The following is a 24,570-nucleotide window of genomic DNA, read 5'->3' on the forward strand; positions in this document are numbered from 1 at the left end:
ACTTGCAAACACATGTTCACTTCCGCATTGTTTTAATGTAATATTGTTTTTGCCTCATTTCGTCATCTTATACATATACCTTATTTTAATTTAAACATTTTAACCGTACATAATTATCCATTTGTCCGCATTTTTCTGTCCAATTAATTCACAAATAATGGTACTATGTTGCACTGACACTGACTCAGCATGCTTTGACAACACTTTCTTACTTACTGATAGTAATACAAGTCACTTTAAAGATATGTTTATTAATCGGCTTAATTATAAATTAATCAATTTATTTTAAGAGAGATGACGACAAGTTTCCAGAAGAAAGCCAGGGGCAAGGTCCTTCAGATCCCCGGGGCGAAACCTTCTTTGTATAACAATCAGCTGCTAGTTTCAACAGGCATCCCCTCACTGGATCAGCTGCTTGGAGGAGGGTTGGCAGTCGGCACTGTGATGCTTGTGGAGGAAGACACATTTGGCAGCTATGCCAGACTTCTGCTTAAGTATTTTTGTGCCGAGTCGGTTATGACAGGACATTCCCTGATGGTCTCTTCTGCTGATAATGATCCTGATCAGTTGTTAAAGGAATTGCCTAGGCCAATTTTAGATGATCCAGGAGTAAAGGAAGAGGCAAACATTACTGTAGGTGAAGATGATAGCATGAAGATTGCTTGGCGTTATCGGCACTTGCCAAAGTTTCAGTCTTCCTCTACTGCAGTAAAGTTTGGACACTACTATGACTTAAGTAAAACAATGGAAGATGATTTAGTATCAACAATCAATGTGAAAATGATAGGTTCTGAAGATATTATGCAATCTCCGGCCTGCAACAACCATAATCCGAAATATCTCCATCTGTTGAAAAGCATACAAGAGTGCATTGAAGTTGGTGGTTTTGGAACTTCTGCAACACCTGAAAAAAGAAACATATTGAGAATAGCTATGCATTCCCTTGGATCACCTCTCTGGGGTGAAAACGGGGGACTTCAACCGGATGACCATTACGATCCTTCACTTATCAAGTTTCTTTTAGGACTGCGAGCCATTCTTAGATCATCATTTGGTGTTTGTGTGGTAACGATTCCAACACATCTGTTTTGTGACAAAGCTTTTATAAATCGAGTAGAAAGGATGTGTGACACCGTTGTACACCTAGATAGCTTTGTTGGTTCAGAAAGGGAGAAAAACCCTGCTTACAAAGAATATCATGGACTGTTCAATATCAAGAAACTCCCAAGTTTGAACACTTTAGTTTGCCATATGCCTGAGTCTCTTGATCTAGCTTTTAAGCTTAGGCGAAAGAAGTTTGTGATAGAGAAGTTGCACCTTCCACCAGACCTTTCGGAGACAGCTAGCCGCTCCCAGGAAGACCCGGTCCCTAAACTGGCAGCTGGGTCATCATGTGGTACTGGTGGCTCTGGCAAGTCCAAGCTCGACTTTTGATCTCAGCTGATTTACTCTGGGCAATGTGTATTAAAAACATGTTATTTCAAACTTGATAATTGATGGATCACATTAAATGCTCATTCACAAATGTATAGTTAGTTTTTCTTCTTTTTTGAAAAAAAGTTGCGATATTGTGATAAGTTGATAACTTTGGTGACATCAATATCATCTTGGGAAAACTTTATAACATTGGCTTTTATTCATAAACAGACAATCACATTAAACTTTCTTAATAAGTAAGAAAGTGGCAAATATATAATTTATTTTGAAGTAAAATAAGTGCACTTCACGTACCATAACATGTACATTGTAGGGAATAACTTGCTTTAGATATATAAGACTAAATATAGGTACCAGGCAGAATTTATTTATTTGGATAAATCTAACAAGAAGCTGTCACATATTACCATATTCCCAGCCAAATATGTACACAAGAATCTTAATTGTTTAATATAAAAGCATTGAAAGTCTTAACTGAATAAATTTTAGAGAAACTGGTGTCTCCAAACACAGCTATGTAAAACATTTTATGTCAGCTTATGGGAGATGAAGGAATAGGAATAACTCAATTTATCACAAAAAATGTTGCAGCCTGCCACATTGCCTACTGTGAAAACAACCATCAATTAATTTTTTTCATGAGCAAGTGAACACAGTCGTAATGTTTTTAGAGATGAAAATCAATGAAAAACCAGTGCACACTCTTCTGCATATTTTTAGCTCACCTGATCACAAATTGCTATTGTAACCGATCAATGTTTGTTGTCTGGCGTCCAGTATCAACAGCTTAAAACTTTAAACAGGTCTCGGCTCAGGGTCATGTTAATGGGAGATTAACAGTTATGAGTGATTTACTAGCTGATAAGCCCTGCTGATACGGGTGCAATACTAAGTGAACCACTACTTAAGTGAACCACTTCCCAAGTGTACCATTTCAGAACCAAGTGAACCACATATACATACACGTGACTATAGTGTGATGGCACACTGCAATCATGAAAACGTAAGTTTTTTTAAAAGTTCATGAATAATAAGAACGTAGTGTTTTAAAATAAAAACTTTTGGGAAAGTGATTATATATTCATTGGGGATTAAATAAAAAAAGGTAATTTTGATGATTGTTTTCTTTTTTCAAAACTTTTATCAAAATACTAATAATTAAAGACTTTGATATGATAAACAATGTATTCATATTACCTTTACATCATTTTTAATCAAGAAAATAAATTCAGAAATATAATATAACATTCAGACAAAAATCCCTATATAACCATATACGAGTAGATGTCTAGGTCTGACCAAGTGGCTCACTTAGTCCTCATTCATATGGGAAATGATTCACTTAGTCTGGTTCACTTAGTCCTACATTCTCTGAAACTTGGTTGGCTTCTGGTATACATGCGTAGGGCTGAGTTGAAGAATCACACTCAAACTGTAAGGTGAAGACTTATGTAGCCTGATGTAGTGGCTTTTAATCATGATTGTTCAAAAATTGATAACTTCCTTGAGGTCAAAGCTCATCACACTTTGAGGAATCCAAAGTTTTCCTGATACTTGAATAATGGAATTCTGAAAAGCGTTTTCTCTGAAACAGCAAAACCCAGACCTTTGTTATTTGGTATGCAGCATCTTGAACTGGCCTTTTACCAAAACTTCAAATAATGCCCCTGGGGTCAAAGATGACCACAACCTTGGGGTCCAACCTTTTCTTTATACCTATTTAGTAAAATCTTTGAAAATCTTCTCCTGAAAGCGCAACGCCCATGCAAACCCTTGATATTTGATTATGCAGTGGTTCTTTGCCAAGATTGTTCAAATTTGTCCAAAGGGCGAACAATGACCAAGCTCCAAGGGTCAACTACATACTTATACAATAAAAACTTTGAAATTATTTTGATAATTGTGTAGCCTAATGTAGTGATTGTTTACAAACATCCTTAATAACCACCGACTAGTTAGTTGTCTAGTCAATTTTATAGAGCCATTCTGGCCCTCTTGTTTAATCTTCTTTTAGATAGATTAAATCTACTTTAGTACTTTCTGTGTGCAATGCCTTTAAAATTGAAATTAACCAGTCATAAGAATTAATCAAAGCACTGATAGTGCTGAACGGATTGAGCGATGATTCTATGCACGATGTTCAAAAAATATCATATGAATCATACAATATCACTCGCCCGCCCGCTCTCACACCTGCCTGTCCGCACACCCGCCCGCCCAAGCACCCAATCTTCACTCACTACTGTTTATATACGCAAAATATTACATACATTAACTCTTACATGAAATTATTTTTTAAGTCAAATATTATTCCAGGTATGTTTCAGAGACTGATTTTGCATTGAAATTTCGTACATTGGAGTATGATGTTCAATTCCACATGGACTCATTGAATTTATGTGATATATTACAAAAGTCTTGAGCTAAAGTTAAAGCCTAAAAATCTGTTATAATAAATCTAAATAAATAACATCAATCAGTATACAGTGCATGTGAATATACAGCCCCGTTGGCTCGAACACCTAAGGATCAGCGAATATACATCGAGCTTCGGTAATTTCGAGCCAAGCGGGAATACTTATGTTCAGCATAATGAACTCGGTCCTAAACATTCACTTCGAACCAACGAGAAATTCGACCCAAGCGAGTTCGAGCCCGTGGGGTTGGACTGTACATGTATATAAAATGCAAAAATTGCAATTGTTAATTATTTGAAAACTATTCTAAAATAAGATTTTTCAATACCAGTTTCAAACCGTATTTTTATGTTGTGATTTCCAAATTTTGTTTGACACTTTCAATACCACACATAAATTCTTGGATAAATTTATTGAAAATATCGGTCATAAGCCCAAACTCTTGTTCGTTAAGACAAGAATACAATTAGATGACAAATAAAAATAATCTCGGCTATGAATGCTAAACCTTGTTTGATTGATAAATAAAGAACGCTTAGACCTATGTAACCCAGACTTGTTGGGGAGGTTTGTTGTGGCATGTTCATTCCTATTCAAGACCCTCGTACGACCCCTTCCCAATGCGTACCGATCTATCATTATTTAAAAAGTCCACGACTTACCCAAGTGCGAGTATTAAAAACTCCAAACAACCTCGAGAAGCCCTCATACGCTTACTTTACACGATGGGAAAGGTGCAAGACGATCTTTATATGAAAGCACGATCCGCTTTCTTAAAAAGGTAAAAAAAAACGCAGGAAAAAATACAACCAAGGAATGGCAAGACAGCTTCGGTCCATAGGAAATCTCTTATCTGTTAAACATACATTGACTCAATAATACTAGAATACAAAACACAAATTTACTTCCACACATAACATCACTCATATATACATCAATGAAGTAGACTATGATAGTCCATGATAAACAGTTGGTTGGCGCTTTATATAAGTTTATTTAACTAGTTGTGAATTTACAGTAACAAAAATAGTAGCAAATGTTAATTTTTACGTACAAATCCTTTTACAACTATTTTAACGGCTGGTACTAAAACATATAATAATCATGTATTATAATGTAAAGTAATGAAATTCTTTCTCTGAGCAAATGCTTTATACACGAAAATAGAAAGATTCTTTAACAGCCCAGTATGATCTGTATTCAGTAATTATATGGTTTTAAACATATTTGGATTAGTACGATAATTATATGGAATATATTTAGATCTAATATTTGTACAAAAACTGCATTCAATCAAGAAATGAAATTCGTGTTCTAAGACATTGCAATGTGGGCAAAGTCTTTGTTCCAAAATTGTATTATTTCACACTTGATGTCGAGTTGCATCTTTTCTTGTGAATAAAACGTTCACTGATTTCTCAATGACTTAAATGACATGTTTTACGTCTGGCCTTGTTTCAAACCACAGACCAGCGTTACTCCCTCACTTACCAACGTTACTACCAACAGTTAACCTCGTAACGATTGGACCCGGTGATTTTGGACGGGTATAGTTCATGTATTACAAATGAAACGAACATCAGGGGTGGAACCAGGAACCGTCGTTAGAGGGGGCGTAACTCAGGGGCATAACAGCTTTTACTTGCGCCTTTCCCTTATAATCGAACATTTTAGTTTATAATGTTGAGAGGGGGTTAGGGGTACTCCTCAAAGAAAATCATAACACTTGCTAGTCCGAAATTATGCATTTTGGGCGTATTTTATTACTCTTTATCTCTTTTATTGGAGTGAAAAATAAACTTGGACAATTTTAGGGCGGTGCCCCACCCCCACCCCTCGATCCGCTAGTGAACATAGTCCAGCGGTCACTGTCGCTCCCTTTTATATAATTTCGTTGCCTATAAGAGAAATACATGAACTCTAGTACAATTCGCTCGTTATAATCAAATATATATATATTATTTATAGTTTATTGGCCTAATACATAGGACAAAATGCGTGTACGTACACATGCAACAAATAGAAAATACGTGATATAACATAACGAACTTATAATATATAGAAACACACCAAATAATCACAACACTTGTGATCATTTTATTTAGAAAACTATTTTTGCCAACAAATAACCATTTGAAACAGCACCAGCAATGTTAAGTAAGGGATCACCATATAACATTTGATTCGGTAGTGAATGCATATATAAAATAACCAAATTATCTATGGATCGGAAACCTTAAAACAATACTAAATTCATATGCAACTGACTAATGAGATGTGACCACATACATGACAGTTCTGTATGAAACAAAGAAAAGGTTTCACCATTTTGACAAACGTAACTACCGAAATAGCCAATTAGCAAGATCGTAAACGCGCGACACGAATTCGTGACTTGTACTATTAATAATATAGAAGTGAATAGATTTATCGAGTTGAAGTGATGTTTTGGTTTTGTCATATTTTGTGTTCTTTTATACCGGACGATTTTATGAAAATAATTAAACGCGACAATTTATTCTTATTTCATCTTACAGAACATACACATCAATTGACAAACATGAAACATTAAATTGAGAAAAAATATAAATGGATGTGGGGTCTTTTTATTATGTCGTTGATTTTCACTATTAAATGTCAAAGGATATTTTCCTTTTGTCTGGGTGGATGAAAATGTTTAAAAACGCGGTGCTTCTGATCTATTTTTATGGATTTCTTACACAAGTTGGAAACGGACAGTACATAGTCGAACAAGGTACATTTATATTACTTATATCGAACTGCTTATTTCTGATTAACGATATGACTTTATTAGCTGTGTGTTCGAATTAAATATTGTAATTTCATTAATTTCGTCGATTCAGTATCGTTGTTATTTCATTAATTGTGTCGATTCAGTATCGTTGTTATTTCATTAATTGGTCGATTCAAAATCGTTGTTATTTCATTATTTTGTCGATTCAGTATCGTTGTTATTTCATTATATCGTCGATTCAGTTTCATTGTTATTTCATTAATATGTCGATTCAGTATTGTTGTTATTTCATTATTTCGTCGATTCAGTATCGTTGTTATTTCATTAATTCGTCGATTCAGTATCGTTGTTATTTGATTAATACGTCGATTCAATATCGTTTTTATTTCATTATTTCGTCGATTCAGTATTGTTGTTATTTCATTAATTCGTCGATTCAGTATCGTTGTTATTTCATTAATACGTCGATTCAATATTGTTGTTATTCAGATCTTAGAAAAAATATCATATTAAATTTAATTGGCCAAATATGGCTAAATTTAAATATTTGATGTCAGTAAAGAGGGACTTATTTTTACAAAACTTAGCTAAGTTTATATATAGTGCTATGAAATTAAGACAAGAAAAGCTAGAAGTTTAGCTGCTTCTAATGGTTATATTTTCGTATATATTATTAGGATATTGCTTTTGTGAATGTATATGTAATGTTATCACATAATTGCTTTATAAATCAATATACTTTTGTGTCTTGGCCATAATTAGACAGTTTGTAAATGGCCAAAGGCAAACATGCCGATTCGCCAATAAACTCTTGAAACTCTTGTTATTTCATTATTTCGTCGATTCAGTATCGTTGTTATTTCATTATTTCGTCGATTCAGTTTCATTGTTATTTCATTAATACGTCGATTCAGTATCGTTGTTATTTCATTAATACATCGATTCAATATCGTTGTTATTTCATTATTTAGTCGATTCAGTATCCTTGTTATTTCATAAATTCGTCGATTCAGTATCGCTGTTGCTTCATAAATTCGTCGATTCAGTATCGTTGTTATTTCATAAATTTGTCGATTCAGTATCGTTGTTATTTCATAAATTCGTCGATTCAGTATCGTACTTACGAACGTTTCTGAACGAGTATGTAATTTTTAAGCGTTTGGACTTTTATCTTCGTCATTTTTTTTTTACAAGAAAACAAATCTCTTTCCGTGTGTATTACTTCTGTAATTATAAACATGTATTCAATTATTTTATAATGCATACATTTCACAAATATTTTATAAACGTTCAATCCATAGCAAACCCCCGATATAAATCTCGTTTATGTATTCCTAAACAGATGGTAACTTCAATGTGACCATCAACTACTCATTTGTGAGTGACTGCCGATTTTCCGACAGTTTCAGTTTAAACCTGACACCCATATCCACGCCTTGACGTCAGTTAAAACCTTACACCCAAAGCAACGCCTTGACGTCAGTTAAAACCTTACACCCATAGCCACGCCTTGGCGTCAGTTAAAACCTTACACCCATAGCCACGCCTTGGCGTCAGTTAAAACCTTACACCCATAGCCACACATTGGCGTCAGTTAAAATCGGACACCCATAGCCACGCTGATCAGTTAAAACCGGACACCCATAGCCACGCCTTGACGTCAGTTAAAACCTGACTCCCATAGCCACGCATTGACGTCAGTTAAAACCTTACACCCATAGCCACGCCTTGACGTCAGTTAAAACCTTACACCCATAGCCAAGCCTTGGCATCAGTTAAAACCGGACACCCATAGCCACGCTGATCAGTTAAAACTGGACACCCATAGCCACGCTGATCAGTTTAAACCGGACACCCATAGCCACGCCTTGACGTCAGTTAAAACCTGACTCCCATAGCCACGCCTTGACGTCAGTTAAAACCTTACACCCATATCCACGCCTTGACGTCAGTTAAAACCTTACACCCATAGCCAAGCCTTGGCATCAGTTAAAACCGGACACCCATAGCCACGCTGATCAGTTAAAACTGGACACCCATAGCCACGCTGATCAGTTAAAACCGGACACCCATAGCCACGCTGATCAGTTAAAACCTGACACCCATAGCCAAGCATTGGCATCAGTTAAAACCGGACACCCATAGCCACGCCTTGACGTCGGTTTAAACCTGACACCCATAGCCAAGCCTTGGCATCAGTTACCAATAGCCACGCTGATCAGTTTAAACCGGACACCCGTTGTCACGCCTTGACATCAGTTAAAACCGGACACCCATAGCCACGCCTTAACATCAGTTAAAACCTGACATCCATTGCCACGCCTTGACATCAGTAAAAAAACTGACACCCGTTGTCACGCCTTGACATCAGTTAAAACCGGACACCCATAGTCACGCCTTGACATCAGTTAAAAACTGACACCCATAGTTACGCCTTGACATCAGTTAAAACCTGACACCTATAGCCACGCCTTGGCATCAGTTAAAACCGGACACCCATAGCCACGCCTTGACATCAGTTAAAACCGGACACCAATAGCCACGCCTTGTCATCGCTGGACATCAGTTAGACCCGGGCACAAATTGCCACGCCTTGACATCAGTTAAAAACTGACACCGATAGCCACTCCTTGTCATCGCTTGACATGAGTTAAAACCTGACACCCATAGCCACGCATCGACAGTATATTGTCATATTATATCTCATATTTCTTCCACAGATGGCATTTTCCTTGCATCCATCGACGACTCAAATGTCGGTGACTGCAGATTTCCAGACAGACTCAGTTTAAATATGACATCTGTAGCCGTTCCCCGACAGAACATCTCATATAATCTCATCCGGATTCAGCCTCCACAAGCCATTACGGTCTACCGACAAGGCAAACTTCGCTCAAACATGGTTAAGGTGATTTTTATTCTATGACTCCATACATTTGTCTTAAGTTAGATACAGTTGTAGGTAAAAATATGTTTTAGGGAATTAAGACATCCGTGTTAGATGCACATGGTAAAGATAATAATTAATAATCAATTTATGGAATGCTTAAACACGTGAATAACAAGAATAAAGGCATCACAGCAATACAATCATTTCCATAAGACCGATTATTCAGGACTTTGTTAACTACAAGTTAACATCGTAATTAGCGACATCTTTGCTACCATTTAAACATGAGACATTTGATGACGTGGTTACATATTTAAAATAAACAAGTAGAGCTGAAACAGTTGTCTCAAATCTTGTTAGAAACACAGCAGATCATATGTATATCCATTAAACTTCCATGGCAGTAACAATGTTAAAGTTAACAACGATGACGTAAACAACGTTGTTAACTTAACCAAAATTCTGAACAATTGGTGAATTGTAATTTTTAGCTAGACTTGCAGCCACGACCTACTTGTTGTCGAAAAAAAATGCTTAAATTTGCATATATTTCTCTCAACTGTAGAGGTTATTTCTTCCAGATTCGGTGTTATAACAATATACTTCTTACCTATTTCATATCTTATAATTCAACATTACGTTTCATGGCAAACGGGTTTTGTTATTGTAATGTGTATGTATAAACAATGATTAAATGGAAATAGTTCATTGAAAAGAATTGTATACATATATGGTTACATATCATGCTTTTTGTTGTTTTGGGATTCTCGACCCCATTCCATACATGCTACGGAGAATAAAAAAGAGGTCATAAGCTTCAAGGAGAAAACATAACATATATTTCTTGGTACGATAATTAATGTTTTTATTCAATTCCTATTTTCCAGAATCACTCATCCACATATAAAAGCACATTGGAAGATGCTCGTTTTATATTCGACTGTTCGGAGAAATCTAAAATCAAAGTGGTAAGTAAATTACTCCTGTCATAGTACAGGAACAAAATTAACTCACAAAATTGGCCCAAAATAGCCGTAACACGGTCAATGTATATTTTGCATTCAGGGGGCAGAACTATGAAAGCGTCTAAGAATATCACATGCCGGGTATATCATTGCTGTGATCATTATTTCAATATTATGTCGACATGTTCACCTGTTAACTTGCTAAAACTATATTGACATCGAAATGACACTTGTTGTCGACAGATTAGGTTATACACGTCGACTATGCATGTTTAACTTGTTTTGTTTTTTCACAACAATTCATTTCAAACGCGGAAACGTCGATTATGGCAACATGTCGTTTTGTAATTCGTCAAGTTGCCATTAAACAAGTCGACAAAACTACATGATCACATCATCAGTATGTAGTATATACTATTTTGTATTTACGATATCGATATATAACACATGCACATTTTTTTCACATATACGTATTAAAATTGGCATACCACACGCATTAAAGGCTTAAAGCTTCACTCTCACAGATTGAACGTTTGGACAACTTTTTTTTATTTTTTGTCTTGGAACAAGCCAATTTTTGCGAAAATCCATGGAAACCATTTATATAAGACTGCTGACAAAAACTTAGATAGCAGATTTTTACATTTAAGTTCAAATATTGATGTTTTATGCATTTTTCTTAAACCGTTAGTAACGGTTTAGACCATAAACCATTAATTTTCGAACGGAAATATGAAAATCTACGATCTGATTTTTTGTCAGAAATCTAATATCATTGGTTTGCAGATATTTACGCAAAACTTTGCTCTTTCCAAGACAAAAAATATTATTTTTTTTTGTAAAAATGGTATATCTGTGAGAGTGCAGCTTTAAGCCGTGTATAGTACACACATCTTCTTGGTATTGATCTTAATCTTAATTGTCCTGTGCTGAAGACTATCAGATCTCAGATCTGAGTGTCGTAACGTGCAGTACTGGAGGTTCATGTGACTATCTTAAAAAGCCAAAGGTTAGGGGTTTGAACGACATCTCCAATGACGGCCGCGCCGCCGACCATGACAGCAAGACTATGACACAACTTTGATTTCTTTCTTTGAAAAAGACGACCTAAAATTATTTATCTACTTTTTATAGAGTGGCATGATATTATCTGATGGGGAGGAGTATGCTGTATATCCGTTCAAACATGCATTCCCATCCCACAATGGTACTCTTGTTGTGCACGTGCAGAGGCTCCATACCGCCCGCCCCGGGGTCGTCACGCATGATTACGTCAGATCTGGTTTGTTGACATTTTGTTTTATTAAAAACAGATCAAAAATCAGGGCAAGTTATAATTTTTCTCAAGTTTGACGTATACAATAATCCTGGTACATTTTTTGAAATAATTGCACCGATGGCGTATGAACAAACAATGAAGTTTTCTTCGATTTTGTAAGTCTTTTCCACTGACAAAAAAGTAAAAGGCGAACAAACGACCAGCAGCTATCTCGAGTGAAAGTAAATTGATTGGTCAGCAGTTATTTTTTATACTATTATTGACCAATCAATATACGTTTTGGCTATTACCAAAGAATTAGTCAGTTTTATACAATTGACTGCATTTTTTTTTTAAATATTTCAAATTTTTATATTATTGAGCAATCGCACGATAACCGCTATATATATATATATATATATATATATATATATATATATATATATATATATATATATATATATATATATATATATATATACACACTTTACTTCACATTTTAATCATTTAAAATTAGTAAAATAAAACATGAGGCCATAGCAGTTTACCAGTTATACTAAAATGTCTAATAGGTCCGTGGAACACTTTTTACAAAACAAAATATTTTGTTCTTGTTTTTATATGTGCATTTCTTAATAGATCGAGCCTTTTTGCTTGATAATTACGTAAGTAATATGTTAACATGACATGCGCTAATTAGGAGCGGTATTTTAGTGACATACTTTTGTCATGGAATTAATGGTTTTTTTTTGCTGAATTGACACATTATACGATGTCAATATCTATTGAGCATATTCTGCCTTATTTGAAGGCCATTGTCTTTGTACGTTCATGCACATGATAATCAAAATATAGGTAAGGAGAGCGATCAAGTACTTATGATGTTATGTCATTTACATGCATATTTAGGTGTTCGAACCATATAATAGTAGCGTCTAGTTATCAAATATTCCTTTCACGATCTAGTAAATCTCTCTTGGGTCTGTACCCTGGTACTGGGTATAAACCAGTTTTGGGGCAATGATTGCGAACAAACTCATGTCCAAGTCTAGATTCAGACTCAGAAAAACACTTCCATTAAATACCGCCCCCCGTATCTTTATTTCATTTGTTTGCCAAAAATAAAGGTGAATCATTGAACAGTTTAAAATCGTAATAAAATTCAGCGAATTTCATTATTAATACTCAACTAGAAGGAAAGTTACAATGAAATGAAGACTTGCACTTTTGCCACTTGAGTCTGAACTCAGACTTGAGACTGTTCGTTATCATGGTCCTGACCAGCTGGTTTACTAACGAGTTCAAAGGTACGTGCCTCTCACAGCTTCTTTTTCAGACATAATTATTTAAAATACATTTATATTACATTTATCACGACATAGACTTCATATCGCCCTACTCAATTAGCGTCAAACCATTTTGGATAAATTAATAAATCATAATTTTTTTGCGACGAATGATCAATGTGTTATAACGAATCTTACACTCGTTGGCATTTCATACGCAAAAAATATGACACGCGCTTTGGAAAATTATAAAGAACTTCTTTATATTAAAGGGACTCGCTCATGCTTTTGCAGCATTCCCCCCCCCTCGGAAATGCATCTGGAAACACTTATATTATAGCTTATTTTTTACTCTTTGATACCGAAATTGCAGATGAAGTAACACTAAAAGTAAAAAAAATATTCCGGTTTAAGTGAGCTGCGAACAAACGCTAGTACAGTCAAGGACTTTTTTTAGAAAACTGACAACAAAACCTCACGCCCACAAGGACTCATACACAAACATATGGAAAACTTAACCGTTAAGCCTGTTGTTGAATCGCGTTACTAACTTTATTAAAAATTGTGGACTTCAAAGACAATATTTGAGCATAGATGTAAATAAACATTTGTTGAAGGGTTTCAGCTATCAGTATTTTAGTTTTAACACTCCTAATGATTTGCCAAACTTTGATTCGTCATACAAAAAAATGAGAGAGTTCCTTTAAATGGCAACTCACGTAATTTTGTATATGTATACCACTAAATCACTATCACTTTTTAATATAGATGTCTTGTTTTGTTCATTCCAATAAGTAAATTAAGTGTTTAAGAACTGATTTGTTTCAGAGAAATCCCGTCTGCTGCAAATCCCTGACGTCACCGTTTCACGTGTTCGGCGTTCCAATGATGTAATTCATGACGTCACGACGTTTACTGTTGACGTTCTAGCTATAGTGGATCCAAAAGTATTTCAGAGGTATAAAGTACCTCCAAACATCCATGCCAATATTTTCAACCAAATAACTTTGGTTCTGATAGAGGGGTCCAAGTCAAAAGGTTACACCCATAAGTTACGTCAAATCCTGGATCCAACACAGGTTATATTTGGTTTAAATATGACTTAGATATGCTAAATCATAAACGGTACATATTTATCGATGATATTTCTCAATAATAACGATACCATGCAACATTTTTACGGAATGTATCTTTAATTTTGATCTTATTTTGATTTACCGATTTTCTTCTTTTTACGTGTGCTGCATAATGTAAAATGTCATAACTAACGTTTAAGAAACATTTGATAAGCCACGTTAGCGTCACGTTTCTGCTTATTTTCTTCTCCTTGCTTGTCTGCACACGTGGTTTTGGCGTGTGCTAAATACGTTAAAGTGTCAACACTAACGCTTGAAAATGCAACGTATGCGTCATTTTGTTTTGCTATTTTATTATATGCTTTCCGGTAGTTTATTGAGATTTATTAGTGAAATTAAATTGATATTTCATTATTTCAAACAGTGATCAATTTGAACCTTTTCACTGTGTCAAGCCCGCTTTCGGTTCCAAAACAAACGTCATCGTGCACAAGGCTGGGACACAATTTCAACGAAATCATTTCAGAAAAACGTTACGTGCGCATACAATTTTCTAGAAATGTGTAATTAAATGATTTTTAATTCCAATTTAAGGCATATAATAAAAAAAAGGTTTTAATTATATTTTTGGTTATGTTTTTCAGAGTAAAATGTATTTCACCTCGTGCACACCAAAAGTGAATAATACTCACCCGGTGAAATATACGTCTACCATCTTACACGTAAACAAATAATTATCACCTATGTTTTCTTCGTATGTTTCAATATAGGTGGATAACACTGTATAAGGGTCTGTCCCCAGAAGAAACGGCAACTACAGCTCACTACGAAATCCAAAATTATTACACGCACGTCTTTCATGGGGTATGGATACATTTGTTTGTTTTTATAAAACTGTACATTTATTGGTAAGGTAATATTAATAATGTTCATTAACCATTTTATAAACTGATTAATTGTAAAACAAAACTGTTTTTAACATGGCATAGAAACAAAGAAATCGATAAACATGTTAATCTTTAAAACGTTATATTTCAGTGTTTTTTCTTACAAATTTTGGGTTTTGGCGCCATTCCAAGTTACGAAACATACAATATACTTTTTCCCCATATGAGGAAATAAAATTCCCCAAACCGTTTCCGTATGTGTATTCTGTAAAGAAAAAAAACTTTATCACATTCTTTTATCTTTTCAGTTTTTTCTTAAAGCATTCTTGCTAATTTAAGGCAAAATTGGACTTCCAAAATTAAGTCAAAATATCACAGTTTTCCCCAAGAAGAAAAGCCCCGGCCCCATTTCCGAAGTGCTTGAAGAAAGAATACCATTTACTAAATATTAATAGTTTGTATTCAGGTGGATCTCAGGTTTGGCACACTCGGATTTCCAGACTTCCGAATATCCGTCCGACTGTCCGGGATTGTCATTTTACAGGTAAGGGTCTAGAATTTTATTATATACTATTGCGTTAGATGTGACCGCTCATTTTTCTCTGATGGTCTTGCACTTTCAGGCAATATCTTTGATTTTTGGCGCCGCACTGAAGTGCGCGCCTATTATGGAATGGGAATTTATTTTAGTTAGTGGTGGGGGCGGTTTTTAATTTGATGGACAGTTGGGTTTTATTGTTATTTTATTATGATTAAAAAATGCAAATAGATGGCGATTGCATGGGTGTTAAAAATGCTATCTATGGTTGAATAGATTGTCTTTAAACATTATTTCGGAAGAACGACAAATAAGTTTAATAACTGGTCCCGATTCGTTTACGTTTTCCGATTGGTTACCTGTAATCATGTGCGGGAAATGTAAAATGTGTGGACCGGTAATTATGTGAATGTGAATAATTATGTTTTATTTTGTTTTGTTATGTTTACTGCATTGATAAACCATGAGGTAAGCTGTTTTCTTTAATTTAAGCGATATCGGAATAAAATGTTCACCTAACTTTATTTGTTAATGTGTTGAAGGTGACATTAGAAAAATTTCATTACGATTGCCCCCGAGTTGTTTTATTTTTAGAACACTACACAGTGCGCACAAAACGATTGGTCGAGTAAGTCATATGATAAGATGTTTTCGCGGGAACTTCATAAATCTTACACTTTCATTAATTCAGTTTAAATAATAATGGCCTTCAAGGATTATTGTTTTCATATAGATTTCCTGTTATATATATTGTTACTATTTATGTTTGCAACTTTCAGAGGAAATGATAATGTTTATTAAAGTACTTCGAAAATTGTTATTAATTGTTAAATTGTCATTTCATATCACCCCTTCATGATGAATCCCCAATATAAAGAGGAAACTTATTTTTCCCTTCCCTTCCCCCCCCCCCCCCCCCCCCCCATTGCCGTGGCAGAACTAGAAAACTACTGTTTGGAATTTCATTAAACATCATTCAATGGTAATGCACCAGTCAATTGTAACCACGCCCTCAGGTCCTGGGAATATCGGGGACTTTGACTTCCGGTCCAGCCAAGCCCGGGCAAATGCCCCCGCACCCCAGGGACCCTAGGTAAAGCCCATCCCCGCTATACTTGGCGCATAGACAAAACCACTGCATTCACCCGGCACTGCGGGGCCACCTGGAATGTAAAAACACTGCCCATTTCCCCGGTATACCCCCGGACCTGGGGGCCGTGGTTACAATTGACTGGTGCATAAAGCACGAGAGGAAGTGCAGTGCACAATAACTATAGCTGTATTTCAGCTAATTACAGAATTTTTGCCCTTTGCCGCTTTTTATTGACCAGAGCATTTCTTTAAATCTACTCATGGTATTGCAATAAAACTTATATATGGATAGGTGGCAATATCAAAAAGTACAGTGCACAAGCACCCTAATTCTGGCATGTTCATTAATGTACCACCCCTAATGAAATCTTCAACTTGAAACTCTTCAACTTTATTACTTTTGCTTATGTTGTTAAGCAGAATACTACACATATTTTGAGAATTTCATGGATGCGGTTCAATGCACCATAATATGCTTATTGGCCTTGACTATTCCTTGTTTTTCAACATATAACAAATGCATAAACTATTAAACGGCGCCCTTTGATGCTTTGCATCAATGGTCTTTCTTGTTGTTAGAAACGAGTTCAATAGTATTCTAAAGAGATTAACAATCGGATGTATGGATCCAGCCCATCAGTAAAACTTCATTTATTCAAGATAATTATAAACTCATTATTGCTGAGAATTTAATATCGCTGTTTAGGGACCATTTTTAGCATATTCCTAGCTGGAAACTTAGTCTGTAATACATACATAAACATACGGTCATCATAGTTTTCCTCTATTTTATATGTACGTTCCATTTTCAGGAGGACATTTTAGCTGACGCCGTGAATGAGACAGAGACACCCGGTGATACTAGAGACGCGGACGTCGCGTTAACCCATTTCCGGGACTGGGCGGCTAATGCATCACTTCCGTATAGCGACCATACCGTTCTTTTTACCGGGTAATCACGTTTTCCCATGATATTTTTTTGTTTCACTAACATACAAAAGCCGTTATTTTATTTTGAGAACACACACTTGTTGTAGTTGTTTGTATTAGGCTGTTTTGATAACTTTCTAACGATCTTAATGGAACTGGCAATTTGGTCATTGTGTTACGCAATCTGAGAGAAACCTAATAAGTGTATACTAACACAATAAGCCTGTTATATAAGATACGACTTATACAAGACATCCGCGGACGGCTCCCGGGTGGCACATACTTCCGGCCTGGCGTACATCGGGACGTTGTGTTCAGAGGACAGTCTTTCCGTTGTAGAGGAGCCCGGGGGATTCCAGGGGGTCGGGACCGTCGCCCACGAGATTGGACACAGGTAATTTGAACTAAAACTTATATGCCTGGCAGGGACTCGCTCTTTTGGGGGACCATTCGAAACACGCTCGAATCATTCTATGAAACAACTATCATCCCTCATATCATTCGGAACCCTCTCCGGTATTTCCATTAAGGGTTCGGCATGAGATCGGACACAGGGGCGGTAATCATAAAACATCTTAAGTCATTTCTTAACTTCAGTCGATTTCTTAAAATTTTACTCGTTAAATTAAAACAAAAGCATTTGTTTTAAGAATAAAAGTATACACTTTCAATAAAACTAATGAAATAAAGTATTTAAGATATTATTAAGTTAATATATCAAATGACGAGTGAGATACTGAGCTTAGGAAATGACTTAAGATGTTTTAAAAATACCGGCCCCGGTATGTTACTATTGAATTGACCTTGCGCTCGCTTCCGGTCTGACATATATAGGAACGTTACATGCGCTTAGGCGAGCCCTGGAAGAGGAGCCCTAGGGGATTTCAGGGAGTGGGCGCGACTGGATATCTGACATCTCGCTTTACCTGTTTGATGCAATAATTAAGGTTGAGTTAAATTCAAGGAATAAAAGGACGGATTTCGGGATGGATGGGCTGGAATGGATTTTAACAAGGTGGGGTGTAGAATAACATTATTATGATTTCCTTTGAATATTTCCATTTAAGTCTCGGCGCTTTGCATGACGGCGAGAATAACACATGCCGCTCGGAGGACCGCTACATCATGGCTGTGTCCGGTTCCGGTCCTTCATCCGAAGCCGCCGTCACCAATGGGTGGTTCTTTTCCAACTGTTCACAGCAGTACTTCCGACACCACATCGCCGAACTTATGTCGTAAGTGTTCACATATAATGTAAAGTTAAAGTTAATGGTATAACCAGCCTTGTGGCCGTTCCATTAAAGGTCGTAAGCGCCGAATTAGCAATATCGATTTTTGTCGCTCGTGCGTTTTTATTAAAACTGTCGTAGTTAAATATTCGAATCGTTTTATCGAATCACCTCGAATGCAACGATAAACTCGTAAGCGCTAGCGGATTCGGGGGTGGGGGAGGGGCGTTCCCCCCCTTTATCGTCCAAATTAAGTTTTTGTGTCAATATTGGATAAAAAAGGAATAATCGCTCATTTCGGACTGAAATTGTAATCAAAATATGAGTACCCTAAACCCCCCTGCCAACATTTTAAAACCTATACATTTATTTTATGAGGAAGGGGCGCATGACCCCCCCCCCCCATAACGTCAATTACCGGATCCGTCCCTGGTATGTGTTCGTTAATATGGCTGAATATCCTTAAAAAGTATTAAATAGTTTTTTTTCCGAAATGTTACGCTTCAAACGTCTAATTTCCAAAAAAACTCAATGAGTCTTGACGTTTTAAAGATGATTGATTATAAACTTAATAAAATACTGTAATTCTATTTGTGCACTTTACGAGTAATACACTTGAGGAAACTGTCATTTCTAAGAAAAAAATAAAATGAATGTGTCCGGTCGTCAACGCTAATAAATATTCAATATGTTAATTTGGTGAAAAAAATAACGGTATTAATGCCGAAAATAGTATCAATGCAAATTAACCGCAAAATGAACATCTATTTACACATTCGGAACTCCACGGATATATGCCTGTACATCATTAGATGTAGTTCGTAAAAATGAATAATATTTTTAATTAAATGTTGTTTTACGTGTATTTGTATATCTTGGTTTAGTGAAGTGAATTACTGCAAACATAATTGAGATTCACAAGAATTAAGTTATTAAGTTTAACTTCTTAATTGAAATTATTACGCGATCTACTTGCAGCGTAGTTAGAGCGTAAATATTTCTGATATTTTAAACCATATATATATACACATCCGAGGTTGTTTTCGATAGAAATGGCCGAGGTGTTCCGAATGCTATTGACATTCTTTTTCAGGAACGACCAAACGTGCTTACTGGGCTCACCTTCAACCGAAACCGCAATCATTCCGGATGCAAATTTCCGGCTGCCGACCGATCCTGGCCACAGCGGTGACCTTGAACTACCGGGCCAGGCGTATGACCCGGACCAGCAGTGTCGTCTTATCTGGGGAGATGGATCGTATTTATGCAGGGTAAATAGTACCCCCCCCCCCCACACACACTGACATTTTATAAGACTTCCATCATGTAGGCATTGCTTAGTTTGCTTACATTGCAATGCAACTTCAGTCCTTTTGTGAAACTAGGCCCTGTTTTGAAGCCTCAGTCGCTCTACACGACTTCTCCTCCTAAACCTCAATGCGACATTTGAAAAAGCCTTACTGGAATCATTTTTGGGCTTCGGATGTCTTATTTCCAAGTTCTTGAAATAGTTGACAGCAATTGGCAACCTAAAGGATACAAAATAGTCCGATAGTCACCAGTATACTACTATTATTATACATGTTTGTATATTTAAAGGGTGCCGAGTTCGGGAACGCTTCCACACTGTGTCAGGCCATGTATTGTCGGGACCCCTCCTCTCCCACAGATTGTGCATTGCACACGGCCGCCAGGGGAACTTCCTGTGGGCACAAACGGGTACGGGGGCGGGTTTGGAGCTAAGACAAGTTTCGTACTTGGTTGTGTGGCAAAAACACTGTACTTAATGAAATTACCTTTTATGTTTGACTGTACGGAAATAATTATGCACAAATGAAGAAGTATGGAATACCTTACTATATAACAATCGTTGTCAACATAAGTGGTCGATATACGTAAAGCAATGTAAATAAATTAAAATCGCAATGCTGAAAGTAATGTTTTCAGGGCAAATTACACCAATTCATGGCAAATTACACCAATTCAGAAGTGTCTACTCATTGTTACATTTTTGCACGTGACCGTGAATCAAAGCATGGTTATACATTGTTAGACCATTGGCTACCTTACATATTTATAGATTTGAAGCTGAACGGCTTGTGCTTTCAAAAAAAACACAAAAAAACAACAGGCTAAACGTGTTGGGTCTACTTGAACTACTTTTAATTGTTTATATTTTTACCTCATTGCTTGTCTCCGTACACCGGATATTGTTATTTTACCGAATACACAGTGGTTACGTTCAACCAATTGTTGAATAGGAGAAAAACGTTACTGTTTTTCTAACGTTGTTTAACGTTTAGTACACAAATAAGCTTTCTCCCCATATAAGGTTGATAACCCCATTATCAATCAATTGATACGTCCCTCCTTTTCAACGTTTTCTTAAATGTACTTTTTGTGGTGTACAAAGTATATAACAATAACAACTATCTTTACAGTGGTGCGTGCACGGCGAATGTGAATTCTCAAACGAGGCTCCCAATTTCAGAGGTTTGTGAAACCATAAATGAACCCCATTATAATTATAAAAAAATCATCACTTTCTGTCTAAAGAAGGTACTGCCGTGCGCATTCAGAATTTATGCTCAATTTACATAAACATGCAATAAAGCTGGACCTAATGTAGAAATTATATATGTAAATATGTCTAATGCAATAACTATATCCCTTTTCTGTCATGTGAATTTATGTTTTTTTTTCTGTTCTTATTTTTGAAATATATATGCTTTAGACCTAATTTGTTTATAAAAACAGTAAAATTAATATGGTAAAGCATACTTATTTTAGTTCGTAAAGATAGTATTATTTTAGTTGTTAAGTTATCAAACCGGTAACTTCCAGCTTATGGTTTAAATGTATAAATTTCCAGACTCGTGCGTGTTAGGAGACCAACCAGGCCCTGCGTTCAACTCGATGACTTGCGCGGAGCTGGCTGACCAATGGCCAGCTTACTGCTACCAGGACAAGGTCCGCGCCCGATGCTGCCGCTCATGTTCAGCAATCGCCACGCCAATCAGAAGTAAGCATGGTTATAAATCTTACTAAATACAGGTGTCCATGCCTATGAAGTAACTGGATTTGAACTACACGATCATTATTTCAATGGGATTGAAACTAAAGGAACATTTTGTCCTAAATCAGCAATAAACCGGTAATGCTTAAATGGCTCACCTGGTTTGTAATGTCCTTTGAACTTAACCAGCAAAATGTATTTGGACTTTCCCTAAAAATGGTACACAAATGCCGGCTAAACACCCATTCACCCCCATTCTTTTCATTTGCTGAAGTATACACATTTAGTTCCAATATTCCTATCATTGTGTTGTACAATTGTTTAAATATCTCTAGATTTGGAACTTAAACATTGCTCTATACATTCAGAATGTGTTTTTCACCCCAGATTGCGCATACGGAGACCGAATCCAAGGTTGCCGCCCCTGGCACTGCACGCATACGACGGGTGCTAGCAGTTCCATCCTGACCGACTGCTGCCACACATGTCAGACAGGTACGTGAACACATACATGCATTTATCTTCAACAGATTCAAACAAATTGCACAGAAGATATAACGCACGAAAGTGCTGAACGTCGAATTAACATTGAAAAAGTCAGTCATCCTTTTATCATTGCCGGCATAATTTTGTTACTATTATTCTAACGCGCACCAAGACTATATCTTTAGATACACAGCTCATCAAAGGCCATGCGTTTAAAATAAAATTTAACCAATATATCTAAAGGCAAACATTTGAACCCGACACATTTCACGCCGATGGAAGAGAAGGTTGCCAAAGACTCAACAACAAAAACACTTGTTCCTCAAAATCGATCGTGCGATGATGTAAATGTGGTGTCCAATGGCATAAACTGTCCTCGGTATATAGATATTCATGGGTCACATGTCTGCTACACGCCGGTGGTTGCAACCAAATGCTGCAAATCCTGTACGGATATTAGGGTCGACATTGAAGGTAAACATTCTTTATTAACTTAAAACAGATGATTGCTGATCCATATATAAATTTATTTAATTGCAAAATATTTAGATATAAAAAGCCAGAATCGCAATGAATACACTTTATTTAAACAGGAAATATCTTGCACAAATGTAATGTGTTTATACATTTTTGCATACTAGTAATATATTTGTCTGATTTTCAGACGGACCACCGTGTACTGAATACTTCGGAAACTGCTGTCAAAATTCTTTGGGAACTGACCAATCCACTTTCTGAACTGAACCGTGCTTAGCAAAGTTATTCAATGATATATTATGTCTTATGTTCTAGGAAGCATGTCCGATGACAAAGTATCCAACCTGTTTGGACTAGACACCTACCTAAGCACAAATGTGTCCAGCCTTCTGGCCACACCCCGGTCACTAAACTTGTTGGACAATAACCACACTACTTCCTTCATCAAGGAACCAGGTCTATATGTATTTATCCTATGTCTTAGGTAGTTCGTACGGTGACAAATTACCACGTGTCCTGGTCGCCAACTTGACTTACCATCAGTGTCCAGCACTCCGGTCACAGCTGTAAAACATGTCGCACATTGATATCAACAATTCCTGAACAGACCCTTGCTCTTTATTGCTACATTGATTTGTCCGATGTTTAAGGTTGTGCGTATGGTGACAAAGTACCCAGCCTGTGTGTCCTGGTCGCCAACTTGACTGACCACCAGTGTGCCCAGCACTCCGGCCCCTGCTGTAAAACTTGTCGGACAATGACCACACCACTTCCTGAGCTCAACCGTGCCCTAAGACACCATAACTTAACATATTGTGTTTATTTATCGTTAATATTATTGTTTCTTTCATATTAATTTAGGTTTTTCAAAGACCTGACACGCCTTTTTGGCCATAATAACTCAAACTTCAGTGTGTGTATACATGTATTTCGTATTTTTTATTTATTTAAGAATTACCTTAACTGTTTGGATTCGCCAACGATCTTTATCATTGTTCATATTTGTATAAAGTTTATTATTAAATGATCGTGTTTCCGAGCTTGATGTTTTGTTGACATACACGTACCGATAAAATATTCTTTTAACTTTTAAAGTACCTCGCTCATGGTTTGAAAAATGCACTTTTTTAATTACGAACTAAAGTGTGGCAAATTATAAGGAGTGTTAAAACAAAAGTACCAAAAGCTTATTAAAAAAAATGATGATGGTTGTGGTGTTGCGTGATTGGTTGATTGACATTATCACGTGATGTTAACAGTGCATCCTTAACAGGTCAATATATCCATCACTTTTGTTAAAGTCCCGGTGGCCGTGTGGACAAGCCGGCTGTACAGTGTTTTTGCCCTCTAAAACCAAAATACCTTTGTTTGCTATAACTTCATTTTTCCGCAATTTTGATATGATAGAGTAAAATAATGATAAAATAATGTTTTCAGATGCATTACCGGGAAAACTAATTTTGGTCCAACATCATGAGCGAGTCATTCAAACACTTGTAAGAGGAAGCAAATATTTGCCCTCCGATATCGTAAAAACGTGCTGGTGAAATATAACTACATTTTATCTTGACTACTTGAGTGTCTGCATCTTTAACTGAAAGTACATACTTATCTTTACACTTTGCACATTGTGTTATAACTTTAAAATGTACTCTTAATTAATTGGCAATGGTATTTCCCCAGTTTCTAAAAATTGCACTGTTTGATTTATACACATCATAATAGGTGTAACCCAAAGTCAGTGTGTGTATACCACGTGATAAATTGCGTCACTTATGCTTCGTCGGAAGGCATTTTTTTGCTTCGAATAATGACATGATACAATGGATAC

General features: G+C 36.3%; 2 protein-coding genes across 2 annotated transcripts; both read left to right on the forward strand.

Annotated features, from left to right (window-relative positions):
• Nucleotide 1: 1 nt before the first annotated feature.
• On the forward strand, nt 2-1,526 carry LOC128231819 (elongator complex protein 4-like). Its single transcript, XM_052945021.1, has 2 exons — nt 2-37; nt 291-1,526. The coding sequence occupies exon 2, from the start codon at nt 295-297 to the stop codon at nt 1,432-1,434; it is 1,140 nt and encodes a 379-aa protein (XP_052800981.1). The 5' UTR covers nt 2-37; nt 291-294; the 3' UTR covers nt 1,435-1,526.
• A 4,690-nt stretch (nt 1,527-6,216) lies between these two features.
• On the forward strand, nt 6,217-23,778 carry LOC128232763 (A disintegrin and metalloproteinase with thrombospondin motifs adt-2-like). Its single transcript, XM_052946492.1, has 17 exons — nt 6,217-6,609; nt 9,330-9,517; nt 10,387-10,467; nt 11,599-11,746; nt 13,837-13,966; nt 14,855-14,948; nt 15,438-15,515; nt 17,414-17,553; nt 17,767-17,925; nt 18,599-18,766; nt 19,854-20,031; nt 20,360-20,479; nt 21,202-21,253; nt 21,633-21,782; nt 22,164-22,271; nt 22,506-22,736; nt 23,390-23,778. The coding sequence occupies exons 1-17, from the start codon at nt 6,489-6,491 to the stop codon at nt 23,593-23,595; spliced, it is 2,352 nt and encodes a 783-aa protein (XP_052802452.1). The 5' UTR covers nt 6,217-6,488; the 3' UTR covers nt 23,596-23,778.
• The last annotated feature ends 792 nt before the right edge of the window (nt 23,779-24,570 follow it).

Source organism: Mya arenaria, chromosome 4 (assembly GCF_026914265.1).
Source record: "Mya arenaria isolate MELC-2E11 chromosome 4, ASM2691426v1".
Lineage (NCBI taxonomy): Eukaryota > Metazoa > Mollusca > Bivalvia > Myida > Myidae > Mya > Mya arenaria.